The 12,830-nt window shown below is 37.9% G+C and overlaps 1 protein-coding gene across 11 annotated transcripts in view; it reads left to right on the top strand.

The window, feature by feature from the left end:
• ANKS1B (ankyrin repeat and sterile alpha motif domain containing 1B) overlaps positions 1–12,830 on the top strand; it is a 407,204-nt gene that overhangs the window by 235,592 nt on the left and 158,782 nt on the right. For all 11 annotated transcript variants that reach the window (XM_064419825.1, XM_064419814.1, XM_064419816.1 and 8 more), the window contains one exon: positions 7,950–8,048. In XM_064419825.1, the coding sequence (XP_064275895.1) occupies positions 7,950–8,048 (99 nt within the window). The remainder of the gene's footprint in view (positions 1–7,949; positions 8,049–12,830) is intronic.

The raw sequence follows: 12,830 nt of genomic DNA, 5'->3' as shown, positions 1-12,830 counted from the left end.
TTTTCCTTGCTGCCATTTGACAGGCCACTTCTGGGAATAACCTCTTTTTAAGGTGTGGATTGTGCCCAGAATTTTAGTACCTTTGACTTTGAATTTTGTGCTCTCTGGGGTGATGTGGGTGGCTCATATTTTAAAACACATGACTACAGTTGATAAAAGTATGGGGAAGGAAATACTTGTATAGGACACTGAGAGGTAAATGAGTTTTTGCATTTCATAGAATCATAGAATTATAGAATTATAAAATAGGTTGTGTTGGAAGGGACCTTGAAGATCACATGGTTCTTCTCCAGGCTGAACAACCCTATCTCTCTCAGCCTAGTTTAATAAAAGAGATATTCCAGCCCTGTGATCATATTCATGGTCTTCCTCTGGACTATAGGTCCATGTCACTCTTGTGCTGAGGGCTTCAGAGCTGGGTGCAGCAAACCAGGTGTGATCTCACAACAGCAGAGTAGAAGGACAGAATCACCTCACTTGACCTGATGGACACAATTCTTTTGATTCAGCCCAGGGTATGGTTGGCTTTGTGGGCTGTGAGTGCACGTTGCCCAGGCATGTCAACCAAACCCTTCTCCTCAGGGCTGCTCTCAATCCATTATCTGCCCAGCCTGTATTTGTGCTTGGGATTTCCCTGACCCACATTCAGGGCCTTGCCCTTGGCCTTGTTGAACTTCATGAGGTTGACATGAACCTCCCAAGCCTGTCAAGGTCCCTCTGGGGGGCATCCCTTTCCTTGGTGTCAGCCGCATTGGTGACAAAATTGCCGAGGCTGCACTCAATCCTGCTGTCCATGGTGCTGACAAAGATCTTAAACAGTGCCAGTCCCAGCACTAATCCCCGAGGACGCCACTCATCCCTGTTTTCCACTTGGACATTGAGCCATTGACCACAACCCTTTGAATGCAACCTTCCAGCCAGTTCTTTACCTACTGAGAGGCACATGTGTCAAGTTCATGCCTCCTCAGCTTACAGACAAGGATGTTGTGTGGGACAGTGTCAAATGCTTTGCACAATCCAGGTAGAAGACATCATTTGTCCCTCCATTATCTATCAGTGCTGTAACTGCATTGCAGAAGGCTGTCAGATTTGTCAGGCTCAGTTTGCTCTGGTAAAGGTATGTTGGCTGGCAGCAATGCCCACCAAATTTTATTGCAAAAGTTAATTTGTTATTTTGTTATCATCTCCTTATTTATTACAGTACCACAGTGTTAGCTGTTTAAAACTCCATGTACATGCAGAGTAGGTATTCAACATTTTTTAAAAGTCTGAAAATATTATCTTTGCCCCTTCCAGCACTCCACAGCCTTACACACTTATTGGAAAAAGGAATATTTTTCTGAGACTTTAGAAGTCTGTTAATTAGCTCACAGTAATATTGATTTTTAAAGTGGGTCCTTTGAGAAATTTAGCATCCAAGCTAAGTAGCATTTATAGCAAGTAATCTGAATAATGGTACAATAAAGACTCTCTGGAATTTTCATTACTCAAATGAAGTGAAATTATCTTCACAATATACATTCAAGACATTAAGATGTAATTTAGGTAAGTATTAATAATTATATTATTGAATTGTTATGACTAAACAGGTAGAGTTGGGTCCACAGTATTAGTAATTAAGTGGGCCAAGTGTGACATCAGAGGTAATTTTTTCAATTGCCACCTTATATGTGCAGCTAATTTGTGTGTGACAATTGTGTTGGTTGTAATGAATCAGTGCTACAAGGAGCAGGGATAAAAATAACAGAAATTCTTCCTACAAGGATCCTTGTCCCAGCTATTCATGTTGTTTAATTACCACTACACTTTAATTATTCCTGTTGTGTGAAAAGTCTGTGACTGAATGATCATTTGAATGTCAATATTTGAAAAGCTTTGGATGGCACTGGTTGCTTCAGGTTCATTTCTGGAAGAGCTGAATGTGAAGCAGAGAAAGATCTTTAAAGCTTAAGTCATATGGGCCTCAGGTCTGTAGGGACTCCTTTTTAAACTGACCCTGCTTAAATCACCACTTTTTATGCAGGTTGCAAATTTGTACACAGAAGTGCTATCACCCCACCCTTATCTTTGAGTGAAATGGCCTTTTTTTAGTTAAATTTTCAGTAGTAGCTTATTTTTACTTCCTAACTACATGACACTGACATGGAAAACTCTCCATTTTCTCTGGTTTTCTGGGTTTTTTAATTGCTAAGAATTTAAAGACTGGAAATAGAGCAAGGTGAGGATTGAAAATGAGTATCAGTAGTTTTACAGCAAATTAATTTTGGAAGAATGTTATCAAATTATTATTTTGCAACCTGCTTGGTCCTTTCTTCTGAACATATTTTATAATCAATCTCTTTTTCCCAAGACAGAATTCCATGCTTCTGCAAGGGATTTTTCTAACAAAATCTTGTCAGGTTTTTAGATTAAGTAATGTCTGCAGTATCTTAAGGAGTCTGAAATCTTTCTGACCTGAAAGTTGGGCATTTAACTCCGTAATTATTCTTACGTGTCTTCTTTCATGTTATCAGTGGAAATACTAGTGAGAGGGAACCTTTTCACTTATAATGAAGCTTGCTAAATTCTGGTCATTTGCCAGTCCTTGTTTGGAAATTAAATATGTGACACATAGCCTGAAATTTTTTGCACTAATAAGAAGCAATGCTCATTACTGAAAGCTACATTTCTCTAGCCCTTTCTTGCAAGTCTCTAAGAAATAAATTCTTTTATCTTGTGGGACAGTTGTGTTGTGTTGAAAAAACCTTTTGGCTTCTGATTTAGCTTATGGAAAAAAAAAAAGTTATTCTATGTGTTTTTAATTACATTGCAAGATGTCTTTAATTTGTTCCCAGCCAAATGACAGTTTAGATGTCCACTATTTCAAGAGGATACAGTTTGGAAGGATATTAGGTTAGGTGGGTGAGAAACAAAGCAATTCAAGCTGAGGAGGCTTGTTTATGTGAGCTGTTGAGGATGTGCTTTATATTAGTCCTTATTCCCTCACCAGTTAGGCATCCAGGATTGCAGAAAGTAAGAAAGAATGGAGCCTTTTGGTGCTGTTGATCTGAGTTTTTTCTCTCTGACTTCAGTTTCCAACCATGTGTAATGGAAGAACATGCCCATCTGCTCCTGCCGTGCTCCCACCTCTCTTATCTGAGTGACAGGAATAATGGTACTCTTGGATACTCTGGATAAGTGTACAACCCAGCAGATTTTCTCTTCTGTGCCAGGCCAAATATCCAGCAGCTCTGTAAGCCAAAGTATGAGGCCTGTTGCCCAACGCCACTGAAATACCCCAGCTGTGCTCCTGCAGTGCCAGGTCTCAGTCCATCAGCGTGAGGCTCAGTGCAGTACACTTCAGTAGAGACATTGGCAAGGCACTTCGAACACCCACCTTGTCTACCCACTGCTTTGTGCTGGATGCCACCTGAACCAGCTCCTCAGAGTCTCTTCTGATCTCGTTATTTTGATGGTGCAGCAGATGACATGGATGACTAGGAGGGGACAAAGAAGAGTGTAGAGTGCTCCCTGCACATTAGGAGTGATGCAAGCACTTCTGCTGCCCCAACAACCCTGTACTTACTTCAGAAGCGATCCTTCTCTTACCTACACCAATCCTGTTCTTTGTCAAACCAGTTTCCAGTACATCAGAAACATAAAACATTACCAGAAATAGTTGGCTCCAGTAGCACTTGGTATCTCCAGCCAACCTTAGTCTCAATAATGGCTGCACAGCAAATGACTTTGACTCAATCTGTTGAGCAGCAGCACTCACACAGCTTTAGGTACCCGATTTACTACTTTTCCTCCTCTGCTGACACAGATGAACACCGAAAGAACTTGTTAAGTTGGCATTGCCAGCCTAAAGCCGAAAGTCCCCCAAATCTTCTATTTCTTATGTAAGTCCTTTGCCATTGCAGGGGAGAAGGAGAACTTTAAATTCAAAGTCATTTTTTTCTTTCTTTTTTCAGTCATTTTGCTCCCCACAGCTCATCTCTTCCAACTTCAGTGGCTGAATTTCCAGAGAAGTCTAGTGATACATCTGCCAGCTATTTTAAAGCTTCTTATCATTTTACTTAGGTGAGAGAACCAGACATTAGAATTTTTCATTATAGTTCTCCAGCACAAAAATATGTGAAGTCAGATTAAAAACATAGGTACAAAAGGAGGAAGGTGAAACATACAGTCATGCCTGCCATCCTAATATGTTTTTCAATATTTTATTATCTTACAGGACAAATGTTCAGAGTTCTTTTGTTTCTGCAGAAGGTGGAATGAATATGGGTGCTTAGGTCTAATCCAGAATTTCTGGGAATGGCTGTATTCAGGTGCAGAAGCAAGAGGTGATTTTATATTGAACAACCCAAATAAATGCCAGTGACATCTTTATCTCATAATGTATCATTATGCATTTTGTTCTGAACTCATTTATAGGAACTATCTCAGAATTTGGCAAAATCTGGGTTTTTGAAATTATGTTGTTTTTCATATGCCTCCAGTCTCCCACATACAGTTTTTCCTTCATTCTTGATCCCAACTGTTCTGTGAAACTACTGCCTTCTTGCTCAAGAGATGAGCTTCCTGTGTGTGCTTACAGGGAAAAAGATGATGATCCTGGGAGTTGTGCAGAACCACAGATCTCGGGGGTGGAGGGTTTCAGATACACTCTTTCCTAACTGGAACTTCAGAAGCAGGATCTTCCCACTTCATTAGACTATTATGCATTAATAAGACAGGAATTTCAAAACTGCAAGCTGAAGTGAATGAGATCTGAATCTGTCCTTGTATAAGCAATTTTGATGTGTTTTTATGGCTTTAATTCTAGGAAGTTTTCCTTCCAACTAAGTTTTCCTATAGACTTAAGAAACTACAGTATCACAAAATCTCTTAGGTTTTCATTGCAGAAAGTATAATAAGCTCAGTAAAGATTGCTTATCCATATTTCCTGTTATAAGAACCTGTTTTGCACGTAAGCATATAAAAGTTAAATCTTTGGACTCAAATTCTCTAGGTGTCTGCTAGGATAATTTCTTTTTGGTGAGTATTTCAACTAATGTAGCTCAACTTTTTTGAGGATTAAATAATGTGAGAAGAGACATTCTTGCATTCATATTCATTTTAATTACATTTACCATGTCATCTCTAAAGTTAATTGAGGTTACATTTGGCCCAGCTTATAATAGCTGGAAGGTAAGAGCAGGGAAAGAATTTCTCCCCTTGTAGTAGAAGGAAGTTAGGTTTTCTTCACTCTTGATACAGGAACCTACAGAAAGAGACTGGAAGAGCACAATAGGAATTATCAGGAAAAAAAAAGTCAGGGAATAGGATTAAGGGGGCAATGTGAGCAGGTGCTGGAGAGATAGGACTGTGAGGGGTAGGCTGTTTCTTTCTCTTCACAGATATTTCTGCAAATCAAACAGCAGCTTTCTACTGCCGTGAGTTTATTCCTCTATGCTAAGCAGTAATGGATTATACTGAGTATCTAAATTTCCCTGGTTTGCTCTTGTGGGAAGATGAAAAGTTGTTTTAGCTCCAGGGCAGAAGACAATAAAAATCAGTTTCGCAGGGGGGTTGAGTGACTGGTACTGTTGACATTTAATGTTGACACAGCAAAGCTCTAAAACCTGAGCACATTCGAAGACAAGGCTGTTACCTTACTAAACTGGGAATGAGGAGGCTACATGAGTTTCAGTTTTTCCTGAATTTTAAACATTTGCTTTTGTAACCTTGACATACTTTAAAAAATACATTAAATGATACATATGGAAAAAACAATAGCAAAGGATTAATAAAATAATGCTTTCTCTGTGTTGCAGCAACTACATGCAAATATTTTTCCTGTGCCTGTTAGTTTAATTGAGTTTTAAACATTGTAATATTTGAAGCTGTATGCCAAGGTTACTGGCACCAGTAAACAGTGATGAGTACACCGTGATTGTGTGTAAACATCAGGCAGTAATGAAGGTGAAATCTAAAAAACTGTTAAATGAAGTGAAAGCAGTAGCTGCAAACAAAATAGATGCATTTATTAAAATGAATGGAAATGTATAGCCTTTGTTTTGGACTAGATCCTTAGTTGGCTCAGTTCCATTAAATCCATTTATGCTAGCTATTTCCAGCCGCTGGAGAATCCAGCCCAAAATGGATGGCTTTTTTCAAGTTTTTTCTGCAAGTTTACAGCCTCCTTTTGGTTTCTGAAAAGAGAAAGGCAGAAAGAAGAAATTATATTTTTTGTGTTTACCAGAGAGATGAAGGGCATATTACCCCCACCTAATCACTATCACTGGTTGCACAGCCCATGCTGCAGGCACTCTTATATCTACTTAAGCCAGCATCATTGCACAGCTTCTCCTGGTAGAGCAGGTGTCTGCCTGCCCTCTTCTGAATGCTGCACACAGATTGTTTCAGGGTATGATTTGCAGATTTGTAGTCTTAAACCATACCACTTACTGTAAAGTATAGTTTAAAATGTAATAGCTTTGCAAAGTTTCCTCAATTCCCTTGAAAAGCCATCACCTAGATTTTGCAGGGTACTCTGTGGAGTAGCACTTGGAATCCTCAGGGACATGTAAACTAGTCAGTCCATCTGAAAAGAGTGAAGATTTAGCAGCTGAACAGAGTGAAGTCTTCCATATTCCAGGATGATTTTTAAAATAAATCCATGCTTCTTTAGGACAGAGGATTTTATTTTCAGAAAGAAGTCATATCCTTTATTAAGCCCTGACTCAGCAAAGCATTTAAGCATGTTCTGTTATGTGCCTATTTGCTTTTCATTTTGCCACTTCTTAAGAGCTGTGCTAAGTTAGAAACAGCAAGCCATATGGAAAGGTAGAGATGAAATTTTCATGGATTTGCTCACATAACACCTATTTAGTGATCAAATTAAAAAGTAAAAATTCTTGCTTCTAGCCAATTAGTGTTGTGAGACTCCAACAGGGCTACGAGATCAGGACAGGTCATCAGTTTTTTCATGTTTTGTTTTCAACTGTAATAGTTACAAACTTTTTAAAACCAAAATGTATTCTTAAAAAGCTGATTTTTTTTTTCTGAAATGATAAGCTCAGAAAAGAATACAAGATTGCCAGAAATCCTGACTTGATCCTTGTCTTCAATTCCTCTTTTAAGCCACTTTCATGCCTCCAATGATTCCTTCAATAGTCACTGACAGCTCTTTAGATCATTGACCTTCAAATGCTGGACCTACCAGGTGGTGTCAGACTCCTTGAATTTAGGAATTGAATTGTCCTGTTTGTGTAACTGCTAGCAACTCCTATGAAGAGATGCTTGAATTGTGGAGGTTTACTTCATGAGCTTTTCTGGGCAATTATTTTGTGTATTATTTGAACAGATGGTCTTTTTCAGCTATTTGAATGTTTGGAACTATTTGACCTGCCCACAAGCAGGAGGATAAAATCAGTGACAAGTAAAGTTAGGATTGAACTGGTACAGTTAAATGGGGATGGGGACTGCATAGTTTGTTGATACCAGTCCCTTTCTTCATAACTTTACTATCAATGAACTAAATAATTGTATCCTCATCCACTCTCCTCATCTTATTCTGTGTTGTTTTTTTTTTTTTTCAATCTGGAGAAAAATGAACTCCATAAATAGATATATGAGGTAGGAGGTGAACTGAAAAATGGAGACTTTCTGAACAATTTAGTAGTCATGTCCTTGGTTCCAAATGAAAGAGCATTCACATCTGGTATTTGGCTTGAGTGAGAGCTACAATTTCTCCACTAGCAGTGCTGCCAGCAGTGTAGCAATAGTCCATGGGTTCAAGCACCTGCCACCATATTTTGTTATCATGAAAATGAATGCAATCATCAGTAATTTATTATTCTTGTCAGATGCTATAAGTTAAGCAAAGTGTTGTCTTTTAAATGTGACAGAAGAGCCTGTTTCAGGGTATTGAGGGCATCTGTTAAGTTTTCAATTTTTATTCCACCTTTTTTCCCCATTTTTAGGGAAGCAACGTGATGGAGGACCAGGATCTCTTGGAAATAGGAATCCTTAACTCTGGGCACAGACAGAGAATACTCCAAGCAATCCAGCTTCTCCCCAAGGTATAGTTTCTGTTATTATGCAGGGGAACTAACCCCTGCAGTATTCACATTATTTAAAACCCTTTTTTGACTGGAGATACACGTAACTCTACTGGTTTTGTGGACACATTTTTTGCATATGCAAATATGGCATAAAATAATGTCAATGAATTGGACTCCCTTTGCATAGATGTAGTTGACAAAGCAAAGGAAAGTGAAATCTGTAATTTGACATGATGGCTGCTTAGAATGAATTTGAATTAATCTTGGCCTTTCAGCCTATTTATAGATTGCCATTACATATGTGTAAATAAGGCTAACCATGAATCCCAGAATGCCATTCTTAATATAGGAGCTGCCCTGGAAATACTTTGCCCCTTTCATAAGTGCTCTTAAAAGCATTGGAGGAAATATTGTTTTCCTAATACCTACCTTTTGTGTGAGATACAGAGACTTCCTGCAGGCCGCATATTTAATTTTCTGCTATGTATAGGAATTTTGCTTCTCAGCTGCAGACAGAAAAACTTTCAGCCGTATTCCCAATCATTTTTAGTACTAGCCAATTTAAAATCTAGATTTTAAAATCGGTGATAGAATATTCTGCATACCAGAATGTATCACTGGAGGCTTCTACTACCATTCCAAACAAGAGATCGTGAACCTAGCATGAAAAATTACTACTTTAATTTGGAAAATTTTAAAAGGAGAATGAATGATGAATAGCAGACACCAGTAGGGCTCAGAAGGCCGTCACATGTGATGCTGATACTTCGTGCAAAATACTAAGGCAGGAATAAAATCAAGTGGACCGTGCACTGAGTGTTCTGGTAGAAGCATGTCGGAAGTAATCAAGGTAAATAGAGATTAATCCACTTAAAGTTTCATAATACTGGAGAATGACAAGTGTTATTAAAGGATTTCTCTGTTTAGATCATGAAGCAAACATGGTTGGAAAAGGCTTTTTGATGCATCAAGTTTTCCTGGATGGATGACTCGTAAAAGAGCACAAAGGTCTATTTTATATGGGAAAATCAGAAGTTGTGAAGCAATTTCTGTATCTGGAGGTGTTAGTCAATTCATATATACTGCAATGTGAGTCTGCACACAGAAACACCAAAGATCATTAAAAAGAATCATTTTCCATGTACCATATTAGACTAATGAGATAAATGGTACAAGAAATAGGGTATTAAAACTAGCATTTGATGAATTAAAAAAGATATTAAAGGTTTATGTATGAATTTATTAATTTTTCAGGAATACTATCATTCAAACAAAAATTTTGTAACCTTTAGCTGAGCTTGTAGCTGATGATATCTTTATACTGTTTCTCATGCTTCTTAGGGAGATCAGCTTTTATGTGGTATTGATAACATTCTTCAAAATTACTGTTAATATATCATCATGTTAGTGCTATCTGCACTATCTGCTGGTGTTTATAAAAACATTGCTAATATTGTCTGCTTTTGGAGAGTTTACTAATGCTGAAAGTAGATTCTGTTATAAAACTACAACTTCAGTCCTTCTAACATATGCTTGATGTGAGACAGGATCAAGATTTAGAGGTACTCTTGAAACCAGTTGAGAACAGGATGGTTATGCAGTTACTTGGATGAATTCCGAACCAAAGATAGTTCAGTTACACAGGATGGCTTGAAGCATGTGCTGAATAATGGTGAGACAGTTTTTAGCTTCTTTCCTGTTGCGCTAAAAAGGCAGTCCCTAAGGACCACATTTTTAACCTGTCTGATGCAAGGATGTTGCACCAAATTAAATGCAGTTGCAAGCTGAAGCTGTGCATAATGTTTCTCCACGTAAATGACTCAGCAATGCAAGAGAGCTTACACAGTAAAAACACATCATTTCCTATATAAACTGAGTTCTTTTGAAGGCAGGTTAAGATCCCAAATATTAGGATACTGGGAAGTTTTATCTAATGTAACACACCCTTGTTGTATTCACAACAGCTTGCTAAATACATAAAACACTTTCACATCCTGCAACAAACCATTAAACATTGCTGCATATCTATTTGTGTGTTAATAAGTTCAGCTCTGTCACCCTGCATTCAAAATAGTGCATGCCATCTAAATATATTAAGACCTCGAACTGTAATTGGAGTCTCACTAATTTGAATCTCATTAGACAAAAATTCTGTTAGTTTGTTTGTTTTGAACATGTACCTCTTTTCTGTTCCTCATTTAATTTAAATCTCAATGACTCCATACATTTTTAAATTAATGATATTGCTGGTGACGTTATTTTAAGTTTTACTAATAATGTTTCCTGTCTTGAGATACTTTTTAGCTCATATTTTGAGGTGGAAGTTAAGTGCTTTAAAAAACAGCTATCAAACAACACTTCCTTAAAGCCCCGGGCAGCACTGAATAAGTTAAGAGGGTAAAAATCAAGCAAGAAATCCATCATCAATGTTTTAAAATACCTTTTTTAAAAGCTCTTTTTGTTGTTCTGATACATATTCATCTCTGCAGACTGGGAATGCAATAGGTATTTAGTAGCTGAAATTTTTCACTCATAACTGCCACCTTCCTGAAGAGTGATGAATTTCTAGATATCAAACAGCAGTATCCTGATTAGGAATCATTCTCTGGAGCTTGAAGTGGTTTTAAATAGGGAAAAATACCCACATTTTGGCCAAATATAGATTAATTGATCATTGTGGTCTCTTATGCGGGTATAAAAGGGTATGTTTACCTGGATTTCCCCAAATGTTTTCCCATTATATTCTGTATTTGTGAAGAACATTTCATAAGAGGGAAAAATAATATGTTCACCAGTAGGTAGGTGGGGTTGAAAACTTTGACACAGAATGCTTCTTTCCAAAATACTCTTTATTTTTGTTGAATTAGAGTTTGTAGGTCTAATTCTTGTCTTGTACCAATGTAATTTAAATTACTCAAGTTTCACCTTAATATTAACTAGAGCACTTTATGGCTTATTTTAATAATATAAAGTTAAGACAGTCTGGTAGAAATGTCATTTGCAAAATTAATTCTTGAAATGGAAGTATTTTATACATTACATCAGTCTTAAATCAAATTTCATAGCAGACTTTAATATTACATTTAAGACTTTTGTATGAAAAATTGAAATCAATACATTTTTGGAGGAGCATTTTATAAGCTTTATTGAAAGGAAATTCAGATATGTTGAGAAGAGATAACATATAAAAAGATACTGAAGCTGCAAATACCTTGAGAAAAAACATAATGAGAAAATAATTGTGTGCAGTGTATGCTTAACTGACTAAGTAGTAACAGTCACGGCATAAAATTTTAGTCACACTTAGGTTGCATAGAACCTAATTGGCCAGCTATTTCAGCATCCCAAGCCTATGTGCAAGTGACTTCTCAGTGGGTTCCTCAAAAAGACGAGTTTTTTTGAAATGACAATTGTCCTAGGTTATCTCAGAATTTATCTAAGAGGATTGGTTTTGTGTGGGATGCTCAATGTATGGCTCCTTCTCCCAGCATATAATGGGAACACATGCTCTCATTTGACAGATGGAAGAAAGATGTTAGCTGAGAGCAGCTTTCTTCTGGCTTCAGAGCTATTCTTAAAGCAGTTTGTTCCTTCCTGCAGAGAGGTCTCAGCACAAAGCAGGTTTGGGAATAGCAGTGGTGCACAGGCAGCCAGCCTCTTTTCTTGGGTGCTCTGCAGAACGAGACGAGTAGGATTTGAGCAGGCTATGAGCACATCCTGTCTGTGAGTGGTGTTACAAAGCTCTGCTTCCAAAAGTGCTGGACTTATTACTCATATGTAACACTCTTGTGCAAGCACAGTGAGTCTGGCATTTAGGAAAGCAGAACGACTGTGCATGTGCTCATTAACTATGCTGTGTATGTAACAGAGAAAGATCACATCATGTGATCTTTGCTGCTGCTATATTGCTATTGGCTTAGACACCCCAGAGCTCAGCAAGATGCTTCCAGTCCTGGTGTTTAATTACCTCCCATTTAGTGCTTCCATTCCTAAGACCGTTTCCAAACTAGGAGGTGCTGCAAAATGTTGATGACCCTTTCTGACTGTGACTTCTTGTTTCTGGTCTGCTGGAAGTGAAGAAGAAAAGGAGGAGTCAAAGGACATGATTTTCACTCTGCTGTTTTTCCTGCTTCTTATGCCTCTGGAAATTACTTTTATGGTTTGAAGGGAAGCCACCCACATGCTCACTGCACCACTTGCAGGACCTTTAACCACAAGGACATAAAAAAGCAATTAGAATCCAATACAACATATGAATTTTTCAAGTCTGAAATAGAAATGGGTAGTCTATGTTATTTAAGTGATGCAGCACAATAGGAATGAATCAGTAGAAGCAATTAGATACATGCAAGCTATAGCTCCAGGTGTTTACTTCAGACCAACTTCAGACTGGTCCCACAGACCAAATGTCCTCTCCAGGTGTGTGCTTCAAAACTCACTGATGAAGGAAGTATCATAAATATTTTCCTTCTTATCTGAGCCTACCAGAGAGCCACTCTAGATGATACCCTGACATTTATCTGCATTATGTAGATAACAGTTGCATGCCACTGTTGCCATACAGGACGTCTGCTTTCCTGCTTCTTTTATACTTTCTTATTTGTGATTGGCTCCACAATATCTACTGGCTGCTCTGAGAATAGTCAGCAGGCAAGGAAATATGCTACATGAGAGGAAGTGCTATCCACTTTTTTTGGTAACCAGAATAGGATGACAACCTGAAGGAGCTGACAAACTTTTTCATGAGATCAAAGGTCATAGCTTCCACTTTGTCCACAAATTTCATCTTTAGATCTTCTT

The sequence above is a fragment of the Passer domesticus genome, chromosome 5 (assembly GCF_036417665.1).
Source record: "Passer domesticus isolate bPasDom1 chromosome 5, bPasDom1.hap1, whole genome shotgun sequence".
In the NCBI taxonomy this organism is placed as follows: domain Eukaryota; kingdom Metazoa; phylum Chordata; class Aves; order Passeriformes; family Passeridae; genus Passer; species Passer domesticus.
The sequence above is the reverse complement of the archived record's forward strand: the minus strand, read 5'-3'. Positions and strand labels throughout refer to the sequence as shown.